At 39.3% G+C, this 13,115-nt stretch overlaps 2 protein-coding genes across 3 annotated transcripts; one reads left to right on the top strand and one right to left on the bottom strand.

The window, feature by feature from the left end:
- The first annotated feature begins 2,860 nt into the window (after positions 1–2,860).
- On the top strand, positions 2,861–5,620 carry LOC119740970 (5-formyltetrahydrofolate cyclo-ligase-like). 2 transcript variants are annotated; one of them, XM_038216499.1, is made up of 3 exons: positions 2,861–3,007; positions 3,418–3,673; positions 4,233–5,620. In XM_038216499.1, the coding sequence occupies exons 1-3, from the start codon at positions 2,894–2,896 to the stop codon at positions 4,454–4,456; spliced, it is 594 nt and encodes a 197-aa protein (XP_038072427.1). In that variant the 5' UTR covers positions 2,861–2,893; the 3' UTR covers positions 4,457–5,620. The 2 variants fall into 2 exon arrangements, with proteins under 2 accessions (XP_038072427.1, XP_038072426.1); XM_038216498.1 differs by having other exon boundaries at positions 2,864–3,007; positions 4,230–5,620.
- On the bottom strand, positions 5,148–12,700 carry LOC119740969. The gene is made up of 5 exons (XM_038216497.1): positions 12,387–12,700; positions 9,019–9,075; positions 8,102–8,497; positions 7,411–7,449; positions 5,148–6,988 (listed from the first exon to the last, which is right to left on the bottom strand). Exons 1-5 carry the CDS (start codon positions 12,522–12,524, stop codon positions 6,770–6,772), a joined length of 849 nt encoding a protein of 282 aa, XP_038072425.1. The 5' UTR covers positions 12,525–12,700; the 3' UTR covers positions 5,148–6,769.
- Positions 12,701–13,115: the final 415 nt, after the last annotated feature.

Below are 13,115 nucleotides of genomic sequence, written 5' to 3' on the forward strand. Positions count from 1 at the left end.
TTGCCGTGCAGGGTTGAATAAATTCCGCTTTGGCGTGCCATAGTGCACGGCTTGACCACAGACTATGTATACAAATACACCTCCTTAGTCTACAGACATGGCAAGATTGTGTTCATGTGGATACAGTGTTGTGTAGCCTCAAACCGTGGCGCTTAATATTTGGGTCCCCGGGGGACCCCTTACTGTAAGTGTGTTACTAAATGGGCTTTCTGCGTCGGAGGGTTAAATAAGGTGTCATAGTTCTTCCATTTATTGTGCCTTCAACAGTAGCGTATCCAGATTTGGATGTCGAGGGGCGGGGGCAACCGCACATCCGCGCCGAAATGTAGACATGGGTGTTTTTTTCTCCAGACACTTGGCCTCCAAATGGAGGCGCTTATCAAAACTGACCACATTTATGCATACTGCAAATTATATACCAATTTTCACGGCGCATTGTAATGGTTTTTGAGCGGGTTTTCTTTTAGCGGGTTGATGTCAGAACTCATTAACCATTTATTGAAATAATTGCTGAACAAACAATTGTGCCCCCCCCCCCGGATACGCCAATGAGAAATCACAAGACCCATGCAGGAATTTGGCGCATTATAAGTTGATTGTGAGTTTATGGGTGGGGGAGGACTGCATATCACATCTTCCCACTAGCTGTCGCTATGATACACCCAATGTTAAAGAAACAATAACGATCGTTACTTCAGTGGTGTTCCAAAAAACTCCGACATAATTATTTTCAGCGCTGCAGTACAGGCAGCAGCTGTGATATTAGGGCGGGGCGAGGCCACTTATGAAACGCGCATCACAAAACGATCGATACGGCAAAAGGTGTTACCATCACTGTGTGGTCTCATTCTAATGAATTTCGATGAAATTCAGATCATATGCGTTGCTCTGGTATGCACATTGTTTTACTTTAAGGCCGGGAGAGATTTATGAGCGTAGGAACGAAGGTTAATGTTGCATGAGGCAAAACAATTTAAAATGTCGTATTGAATACAGCAGCGTGAAAATCATATTATACAAATATTTAGTGGCTCGGCGTGGAATGGGAGGAATATTATCGCAAGGTAAAATCTGGACTTTTCCATACGAGGCGAAGCCGAGTGACTGGAAAAGTCCAGATTTTACCGAGCGATAATATTTTTCCCAATCCACAATTTAAAACCACTCAATATTTGTTTTATATACTGACATATAGATCCTTGTCATTTGATATCTGAACTTTTACTTCAATACAAAATTGGTGGAAAATATATTTCTCTCTTCCAAATGATCCTAACTGTTGAATAGTATTTCCCATTCCCCATGGGCGAATGCGTGAGCCCCGGCGTGAATGGGAGCAATAACGAATGTCACGTGATGTGAGTTCCACCAATCAAATGACAAGGATATGTATGTCGGTTATATAAACATGTATTAAAGATGCGCCACCACTTGAGTTAATGCACTAGGGTAATGGCAGTTTTGAGGACTGATAATTAAACATCGACACGTTACTAGACATGTCCATTTTTGCAAGAAAAAATGAAGGGGACCATCGAACTTGTATGTATAGGCTAATGGGGGAGGAACTATATGCTAGCAATAAATAAGGCTAACACTCTCTGTCACTGGACCCCGTAAAATGGAATCGTGACGTAGGCGTCACATGCAGCGTGAGCACATGCAGCTAGCTAGCCAGCTATGAGGGAGCTCGGATATTAGTACGCGAGGTACTGGACAGAACACCTGCAACTGCAGGTGACCCACAACCAAACTTACGCCTGCGAGGGTCCCGTGCGTTTGGGTGTGGTACCTAAAAATAAGTTATAAAATTGAATTCATTATTATTTTGTTATGAACTTTCCAATGAGACACTCAACGAACAAAATTGGTTCACGCTGTGATACTTTTTTGTCTTTTCAAGTCAGCTTGGAGCTAGAGGCTCCCAATTCAGCTATATATTGACTCAAGTCAGACTTAAGTCGATATCCACACCCCCGTATACACTGACATCACGCCATCATCAACGAAGATCTTAGCGCCGTGTAGCGGCTATACGGCGCTAAGGATCTTTGATCAGTCAACGTCGTACGTCCCGGTACTTATAGGCATACATGTACTAGCTTGCAACAGACCAAGCGCAACACCCGGCGACTCCGGCCAAGTCTAGTCAGCTCGCGCGTGAATGTTTTTAAAAGATGAATCAGCGTCTGAATGCCAAAAACCAATTTAATCCTTTTCAAGGACAATATTCTTTGAAATATCGTTCGGGGAAAAGGAATTTTGAAAAAAATTACCGGAAGAATACTTTGCGCCCTTGGATATAGTCTAAGGTTGCAGGCCAGTAAATAGGTCCAAACTTGCCTACGCCAAATCACGATTTGCATTTAAATTATCTACCATTTTGTGGGTCATGAACTTGAGAGTTTTTAAAACAAAGAAGGATTATATAAAGCAGATATACAGTATAAAAAGATTGAAACATAGATTTTGAACAACGGAATATATTTTTGAAAATCGTATTTGTATTTTTCTAACATAAATACTGATAAAACGGAATGCATCATTTTCCAACAGCGAACGCAGTTTTAAAAATCGAACATCCATCTTCACAATGTAATGCATTAAATGAGAACGTATTCCGAAACATCAAACGTGTATTTTACCAATACCACCCGAATGCATTTCAAAAAACCGATCAATGAAATTTTACAAACTGAACATAATACTTATTTACGAATTGAATGATTTTCCAAATAATGATGAAAAAGATGATGAAATAAGCTTGGTGTGCGTCTCAAACACCTTTGAGTGAGTATTTGTCCTGATTTTGGAAGTGGGTTTGATTTACTGATCTGCGCCGCTGCAACGTGGATAAACTGTTTAGCGCCCTCTATAGGATATAACAACAAAGATGGCGGCCGCCATGCGTGAAGCGAAAAGTTTACTTCGTCGCGAAATGAAACAACGAATTGCTGCCTTATCAAGTGAGGAAAAGGTACAACAGTCGGCAATCATTTTCAAGAAGGTAATCATATGTGCCTATGAGTATGATTTAACGGAAAGAATGTAGTATCCTGACCGTCTTTGGCTGTGTAGAAGAACCTATGGAGAGTTGCATGCATTTTCAACATGTTGATGTTCAAAGTACATGATGTACTAGGCCCACCGCCCACCAGGCCTACTTTCAAACAAAATTGAAAATTTGGTCACAATTTTGTATTAGCAAAAGAGTCAAGAAAATGGAAGATTCCATCTGCCATCATGGAAACTCTGCAGTCTTGGGGAAAAAAGGGGCCCCCTCCGTCATTTATTCACACAAGTCTGGACAAGAAACTATTTTTTTTTAATCAGCCCGGCTTTAGGCCTAATTCTGTTTTTAATCTTAATTTGAAAATGACTGTTATTTCTGCTCTAATGTGTCAATAAATACTGCAGCTCACATCTCATCCGGTCTACCAGAGCAGCCAACGCATCTCAGTGTACCTCAGCACAGCAGATGAAGTCAACACACAAGGGATCCTGGAGCACATGTTTGCCAACAACAAGAAGGCTTATGTGCCGCAGTACATAGGTCCGCGGATGGACATGCTGAGGTTATATTCAATGGAGGACTACGATACTTTGCCACTGACAAAGTGGAACATCAAGCAGCCAGGGGAGGGAGACCAGAGAGAGGAAGCTCTTGCAACAGGTGAGTGCAACCTCTTCAATTTGACATTTTCCACCTTAGCAATGATCAACATCTCAACAGAATTCAAGTTGTATCTTAACCCTAGCCCTGTCAAAAGCAAAACACAGTGCATCATGTATAACAGTCTGTGGGACCTCGCTGCATTGAGCCACCAACACCAGTGCATAAACCACCAATTCTGAAACAATGAGATCTAGTCCCATACCCATTGAACAATGCCACAGTTGTATCCTGCTGCATTTAGTGACCACAGACTCTGAGGCAGTTTAGCCTTGAAATTGTTAAGCTGATGGATCTTTCTGCACTGAGCAGGCTTTGCATTTGGACAAGTGTTGTATGTTCCTGCGTTCAGGAGGTTTTTACAGCAAAAATATTAAAATACCCTAGAGGGTTAGGGTTAAAGGACTCTGAATTCATCAGGTGTGTTCACTCACACAAAGTTAAATAAGCACATTCAGCTAAAAATTGTACTCGGCATCATTTCTTTCACAAATCAGTCACAAAGTACCAGTCCCTAAAATCTTAATCCATTTGTTTGTTTTGTCTTTTGTGTAAGGAGGTCTTGATCTAATTATCGTACCTGGTCTGGCTTTCACAACTGGTGGGGATAGACTAGGGAAGGGCAAGGGATACTACGACAAGTACCAAGAGCGGTGTGCTAAGCACCCGGGCGGGAAGCCAAAGACCATCGCACTGGCTTTCAAAGAGCAGATGTGTGCCACTGTGCCAGTGTCAGAGAGTGACGTCACCATTGACTATGTGATCCATGGAGATGCAGACTAGCTTGCCAGCACAATCATCAGTACACGTATAAGACTGTGTCAGGCTTACATACATGTACTTGTTGATGTTATAGTCTGCTCATTCTGCTGGAGCAAAAATAAAGATGAAGGAATGTATTCATAGACCCTTTGAATAGAGCGCCCTCATTGTGGGCAACTAACTAGGGCAAGTCTTTTTTCTTCTGCTCTTCATAATTAGACACTTGGTCATTTCATTGTCACTGAATTTTAATTTCAAAATCTGCCAACTTATAGCTGAAACGGCAAATTATCAAAGATTTGTGATTTTCTTTTAAAAGACTCCCCTTTAATTTCAGTAGGACTTCTAAAAGTTCCATTGTATTCAGTATAATCATGTATATTTTCTGATGACATAAGAGTAAAACATCGACACTTTTCAATTTTGTTCCAAACTGACAGGCAGTCAATCTATTGGATTCTGACTTATATTATGCTATTCCAGTTTATATTCGAGACAGAACGAAATTCTTGAAAAAAGTTTCAAAAATCCTCCTTGGGTTTTAAGTTACAAATCTGAGAGTGGATGATGGAAAATAAATTTGTCTAATTGTTATTGTTTTTATAGAAGTCATTTGCCAAATGAAACACATGTAGAACGTTTTAAGAATGTTTTACTAGTGATGGCAAACGAACATCAGTACTTGAGACAATCAAGCTTTTTTTTTATTGAGTTTTAATGGAAATTGAACTTACTGTACATACCAACAGTAGGACTATAACAGATCACCCTATGAAATATAAATTGTGTATAATGTAAATAAAATGTATTAATTTTGTTTTGACAGAATAAAGAATAGAACAAACAGCTCAAACAAACAGTAACATATTCAACTCATTGTGGATAAGTGAACCTTTCCATCAATCTTATATTCAAATTTGACCACCTTAATGTATGATGTGACAAATCCGAGGTACACGTACAATGTATTGAGAAAAAAAAATTCTATAGGCCAGCCTACAGTCATGTACAATGTATGTTGTGCAAAAAAGGCACTTCACGTGCAGATTACATTCATGTTATGGAATAGAAATCTGTTTACAGACATTGTTACATTTCCAATATTTTGCAAACGGCATTACATGTGAGCGCATGCGTCAAAACAAACCTCACAAACTTGCATAAAGTGAAACATTTAACGAAATATCGTCTTGGTAAAAAAAGACAAACACACTAATTTCCGCATTTAACACTTCATCATCACTGGTCAATGCTGGCCAATATTTCAAAACATGGAATAATGGAACTTCCTATCATATTTCTTTATCAGTATAACAATCCAATTTCTCTGTACATGTGTAAAAATCCGACAGTTCTAATACAAAAAAATCATGCTAAAATCATTTCGCATTAAAACATTCTGCATCTGAAAGAGTCATATATAAAAAAAAAAATCCGTTGTTTTTCGTTCAAATTTGAAGAAAGTTTTTTGGTTGTACATTTAGACATTATTTCAGCTTCTGCTAAAAATGTGCATCAGTATTGCTGAGTACATATATAAGCACGACAATCATTTGGCTTTCTTGGAAAAGACATGAAAATATACATGTACATACTGCACCACGAAGGATGCTAAGTGAAAAATCACGATTCTTACTAAAGGTAAATGACTAAGTGTATAACTTGAGTAAATAAAACAGTTAAAGTTAAATGTATTTCACATTTTTGGTTTGTAAAGTATTTTTAAGAATCGCCTTTACAAACTATTGTTCACAAGTAAAAACAAGATTACAAACATCTTTTCACCCTCACGTTCTACAGTGATGATGGCGATTCAAATTTACATGTACATGGTTCATACATTGTAGATTATTAAAATAGACTATTCATTTGACATGCTCTCCATAACAAAGATTATGTAGATCAAGCGTAGCAGTCGTAGGCATGAACTCGGCAATCCGACTTTATTCACTGCGTTACAATGTATGTGACGAATGCATTTACAATAAGGCGTGGCTGCATGTATCTCTGCCATGAAACTGATGTAAAAACAACTCCGTATATCAATAATAACCAATATACATGTAACTTCCTTTTCCCATTCTAGTTTCAGACTTAACAACCAAAACGTTTACGATGATGAAGCGATGAAGCGAAGGGAAGTATCGCGTTATCATGCATGCAAATGGGTAGAAAAATGAGATTTAATATACATGTTCCGGTACATGTAAACCGATCTCAAATTTCGTTGCAGTCAATTTTGCTTTGCAGTATTCTCCGAGTATTTCGCACGTGTTTTATGCTGCATGTCGCTGAGATGTACAAAGTACAAACCCTGAAATGCGTATATAAATCTTATGAAGCCCTTGTGGCAAAGTATAAGACCACAGTAAGAATGAGACCAAAGACAAGAATGATAAGAATGAGAATGATGACATATCTCCATCGTCTTCGCATCTCGTGTCGTCGAATGGCTGCCTCGATGTCGGCCTTGCTTTTGCCGCTCTGTGCCCCCAGCGCGTACTGGCTCGGCCCGCTTCCGGCCGCTACTAACTGATCCTTGGGTATGGTGTTCTGAAAAGTCAACCAGAAATGTATTTTCCTTATAACTGAGCCGACTAGTTAGAATAAAGTATATTAGTTCACACTTTACTGCACTAAGACCAAAAGGTCATCACTGAAAATGTTACCCAAGGAACAATGAAACTTTGACATCTATGAACACTGATTTCGAAAATATATATTCATGTATGACATCTTTATGACGGTTGTCCATACAATTGGATCCTCATTCTTACAAAACGAGAATGTGACGATTCGTGTTGCTAACTTAATCTTATAAATGAATGGAGGATCAAAAGGGTGTACATGTAGATCACAGTCGACACATGCACACAATACTTTCTCGGCATTCCCCTTTCCCTCAATTTAAATAATTATACAACCAAGTTGGTTAATAGCATTTTTTTCTTCAAAAACACTTGGTGTCTACCTACCTGTTTCACTCTTGAAGGCATGACGACTCCAAAGGAAGTCTAATAAAGAAAAAGGGAGGAAGAGAGAGAGACTACAATGAGGGACGCAAATTTGAAACAACAATATGCATGCAGTTTTTTTGTAAACAACTTCCACTAAACCACAAATTCCAACAATTGCCCAAAATAAACAGAAATGCGAAGGCTAGAAATACAGTTTCTTTATTGGCGAAGGAATATCTTTGCTTTGTTTTCACAAATGTTTGCCTTACCAAAGGAGTTTTCTTGGGAGGTGAAGGATAAATGATGATTGACGCTTGCTTGTACACGTCATATTTACACTCGTACTTATCAAGTGGCCTTAGTTAAGTTGAGCGTGCATAGCAAAAGGTTGATTTAGCATTCACACATGTATTATCGACACCATTATAAAAAGGGTAATCGCAACGCTAATTCTGGCTTCCCAATAACCTTAGGTTCTTGAGTAGTTTTGCCTAAAAGCGGCATCAATACTTCAGTACATGATACCGCACTTGGCATCAGCTTGTTCGATTGAAGGTACACGATCCTTCGCCTTTAATCTTCATCTATACTGGATTTATTCATTTTCTTGTTATAATTAACACTTCAATAAGCCACAATAGGTACAATTGAATATGGTACCACATTGTAAAACTTGACCCAATCTTAAAAAGATGCCGACTGCACTTACCAGTTTCTTGACGCCGTTCGCCGCGCCGTTCTCCCCGTCCGCAGACCGCTTCCCGAACCTGAAGTTCTTGCTGTAGTTAATCTTGGTCTCTGGAGGCCTTTCCTCGTGTGATTCCTCCTCATCCTCGTCGGCTCCTTTCTTGGGCCGCTTGTAGGTTCCCTTCTTGCCCCTGCTTGATGCCTCCTGGCCGACCGAGTCTTGGCTCGAGTTATCGGGGAGCTTGGCTACCTGTGCCTGGTCGGCTGTCACCTCTACGGTCCCGTTCTGGTCGTAGAGAGGATTGAGTCGCATGGAGCTGCTGACCGGCTTTGGGCCACTCTCAGGAGGACTGCCGAAGACATTGGCCATCTTGACATTGTCTACTTCGTAGTCGCTCAGGCGATTGAGTTTTATCCTCTGATAGTTAGAAGAAACATGGTCCCATAGTGTATTTAAAATGTAAACGACGTTTCGAATTTAGCTTCAAAGGACGTGTTCACTTTCCTTTAATTCTTTTCTTTCGATACACACGTTTTCAAGTATCGACCGTAACAGGTCGAGGGCGCTGATGCCGTTTCAAGAAGACACTTTTTACTGTAGGATTTGTTTTGGTTCATATTGTGAACCCAATTAACTTTGCTCATTGAAAACATTATTTTGTGAGAAGATTTGCTCAATGGCTTACTGTCATGTACCGCAACAACAACGAATCACCAAAGAAAAGGATATTAACGACAGCAAACTATCCAAAATTCTGGCCGATTTTGGTAAAACAATTAATAAATTAAGGTTAAATGGGACACAAAGCTGCATTTTTAAGGATAGCGTTTAAAAATTACATTACATGGGCCCTTTAAGAATTATACGTAGTCAATCTACCCCGATACGTGAGTCTACAGTATTCAACGATAAGATAGAAATGAATGCAACGTGGTTACCTGTATTTCGACATCACTTTCAGTTGGAGGTTCGTCCCTGTCCGCGCCTTTCTGAGACTGAAACAAAGAAAAACGAAGTAGCTCTTTTAACCATCTGTATACGTATATCGTAGTATAAAATCAACATTTTCCCTCGAATTTATTTCCCAAAACGTTAATCAAACGTTCTGCAAAAAAAAAATGTTTTACTGGTCTCGGCAGATTATGATCTAATCTGAAATTGTTGACACACGTTGACTACACGTGCATTGAACACATTGCCCAATCGGGGTGCTGTGTGTGGGTGCATACCTACAATGTATGTTCCCCAAAACCTAAGTTTCCTAACCCTAACCCTAAGGATTATGGGTAACATAGGTATTAGGGAACATAGGTATTGGGGAACATAGGTATTGGGGAACATCGGGTAGACCCCCTGTGTGTATAGTGCCGTAAATCTGTTAAAAGAACTTCGCTATCGATTGTTGTATTCTTTGCCATAATAATACGTGCAATATCACGTCTGCCCGAGTCATGACAGGGAGATGTACACTGTATACCAAAGATGCAGCAGAGAAGGTTAGTGCAAGATGTATTTACGGTTTACTAAGTTCTTCATTTTAAGTCATGATTTTCTGAAGAATACAACTCGAAGTTTTCTCCAAATACTACAAGATCCACGCACAGCTTAACATCAAGTCACAATAAAACGCATGCATATGTGATTCTATTTAAAGATCTTAAACCCCGTGCTCTTAAAAAAAAAATTTCCTTCTCCTAATGACTTTTCGATTTGTTTGTTTTGTTTGTTTTAACGAAAAATCTACTTTGTTTCGATTTGGGCATCTGCAACTCTGTTTTCATTTTGTGCGCAAATTAACCTGCCCAGCGTGAGTCGAATTATTGTCTGGCAGACAATAATTCAAATTTTGTGAAGAAACGATTCATTAAAACTGAATGTCAGTGGATTTTGAGTTCGTTCGATTTCTCATTAAAAAGTGAATACCTTTTGATCGGGCTAGGAAAATAGTAATTGAAAAAACAAATATGTTTTTGTTAAAAAGTGAAACTCGAAAATAGCATGAGGAACTCTTCTTCGACATGTAAACAGAACACGAGATTATGTACCGGTTGACCGCTGGTAAGAGAATGTAGATGCAGTACCTCTTTAAATACATTTAGGGGCACAATTTCTAATGAGCGATGTTGTCTTCAATTAACCCTAACCTTCCCATTAGGTTATACATGTACTTGAAATTCTCCGCACTGCAGCTCCAGGATACCATGGGCTCTGCATCAGCATATTGACAGTGATTGCTGGAGGATTTTGCAGGATAGAGGCAGTGGTCAGCCTTCCAAGGACCACATTCACGAAATATGGCTGTATGCAATTTTTACATGGAGGCAGTTGAAGGACTTTGCAGGATTGAGATTGCCTCTTAGCAAAATGCCTAGGGAGTTAGGGTTAAGTTTTTCTGTCCCTTTGAATCTAGAAAATTAAATCTTTTAATCTAGCGAGTTAAGATTAGACCAGGGTCTCGAACTGCAGCACATACTCCATAATAACCGTGTACCACTGCCTTATTTGGTGTTGCACTGCACGACAAACGTCACAAATACTTGGCAAGTTCAGGATATGATTGTGCTTCGGTGACCTCGCGCTGGGATTAAATCCATTTTTAAAACGCACACCCGGAACAAACTTTGTTTGTGCGATATTCAACCCTAAACGGTCCATTGAACATTGGGAAAATTCTCACACTTTGGCTATGCGTGGAATGCAGGCCGGCATCGATAGAGGACTAGCTGGACATTTATTTGACGGTGGTAGCTTTCGCCCGCGCAAAATCTGCTTGGCATATAATAATGCCCAATTTTGAAAGTTATTTTTAAATTTTGTAGTCCGAACTGTACGGACAATATTGTGTAATGTTCCCAAAACACGACAGCATATGAGTTCTTGACACGGCCATGACATTGGAGCAATATGATTGTGCCCTTAAAGATCATTTAGGCCTATACATTTATCCCAAAAGTAACTAAGGCCCTATATAATTTTATTTTATAAAGCTCACGAAGATTAAATTGAAGTCCATACTGGTACTAAACACAGCGTGAAAAGATTCCGTCTGGCTTGCTGTCATTTAGAAGAAATCAAGAAATGTTGGTGATTTCCAACGATCAGTCAATCGTTGGAAATAAAGATGGTCATAGACGAACTTGTTTTTTGTGATCAAAAGGTTGAGCATGTTTTTTTCTCTGTTTTCTTGAGAAGTGTAACATGCACTGAGCTGAAACTTCAACAGGTTAGGTTTTGAACATTCTTCTTTATATTTTGAGTGATGTTATTATTAGAAACGAACAAAATGCATGAAAAGCAAATGATAATTGCCTTTAAATGAATTAAACTTAACACAATAAAACACACATGTACATGTGTATTTTATGATTACTATGCAGCGACAAGAAGATAGACATTTACGCATACATTATCATTTTGTACTATTGTTTTCGTGTATTTGTACTCTTGCATCAGTGGCTGTGTGTACATGTAAATATTAAAAATGACGACAACGCACACAAGCTTGCATTTAAATATTGAAATGAAGAGAGTAGCATATAAGGCGTTGCGCGGCAACCCACTTCCTTCCAAGTTCTAGCATAATAAGGTAAAGCAGGTGAGGTCTGTAATTATTGGTATGAAATATTAATATTACCTGTTCGATATAATAATAACAAAACGGAAATAGTGAATTGCAATGATATTCCCTTCAATTATATCCTTTCAACATTAATCTCTTTCACTTTAATTAATTTACCATGGTGTTGGATTTTGTAAGTGGGGAAGGTTCTTAGTAAATCACTCGACGGGGTCAGGGTTTATACTGCACGTAAAAAAAAACTGACAATGCCTTTCACAATGCATGAATGGGCAATGTCTATTGAACTCTGCATTTTTATGCTGGTTTTCGTTCGAAGTCATCGAAACAATCCTATTACCCTTAATGACACAATAATGTTGAGTTTGACCGCTCGAACCCAATTAAAATATATATATATTTGAAAGTTAATTATGTGTATTGTTCAGATTTAAAATATGCAGGGCCCATGAGGTACGTATGGGGAGCAGTGTTTAAAGAAATTATTGTGTTCATGTCAACATAACACTTCGTCTTACATTAGTTTGTATTACAACATCGTTATCTTTACGGATTACCCATCAGTAAAAGCTATCTTTCATAAAAACTGTGCCAAAATGTGCTAAATTTACTGTGCTAAAATACCAATAATAATGATAGGATTTCAACTGTAAACCATGTCTTTGAAGGAGGGTCTGTAAATTGTCTTTTTTTTAAGACAAATTGTTAGTCATCATTATCATGGCTTACCGTGTTGGATGAGGAATCTCCAGACTGCGCACTGCCGCGTTTCTGCTCTCTCTTTCGGTACCTCCTGCCTCCAGGGCCCGGTGCAGGAGCTTGGACCCCGTCTCCTTCCGAACCGTTAACATTATCCATGTTCGCCATGTCTAGAAAATCCACAACACTTTCGAATGTTTTATTTCCAAGAATGTCACCGAACACAAAGAAAAGCTGTTGCCTATTCTAAGGCCAGAAACCTTGGTGGCTTTCCGACACTCGCTGACGTTTGGAATCTCCTTCAATGACCGTCCATTGTTTCTTCAGGGACGGGGGTTATCCGGAGATATCCCTGATGAACTGCAAATATTGAATCTACAAAAACAATGTACGTCAATATCCTCGTCAAAAGGGTTCTCCCACAGGAGAAACATCCATTGACAACGAAATCATGTAACAGTGCTCGTTGAAGAACGATTCTGCCACAATGGAAGGCTTCAAAGGGCGTCTGTCTTTATGAGAGGTTGTTATCAGTTATATCTCATTAGAGCCTTTTCATAATCAGGTGGTACTAGTACACACTGCTTGCCAATTACGTGCAAAATGGCGGACGGTATGAAAATGGTAAATGACTGAACGCCAACTCGCTTGTTCCGCATGACTGCGTCCATTCAACGTGTCTGTTTCACTTGCATTGCGGTTCATACCACGCCTAGTCAACGTACCGGGGTATGTGTGCAGTGCAGGGTGACCTTCCGT

The sequence above is a fragment of the Patiria miniata genome, unplaced genomic scaffold (genome assembly GCF_015706575.1).
Source record: "Patiria miniata isolate m_02_andy unplaced genomic scaffold, ASM1570657v1 HiC_scaffold_5, whole genome shotgun sequence".
Classification (NCBI taxonomy): domain Eukaryota; kingdom Metazoa; phylum Echinodermata; class Asteroidea; order Valvatida; family Asterinidae; genus Patiria; species Patiria miniata.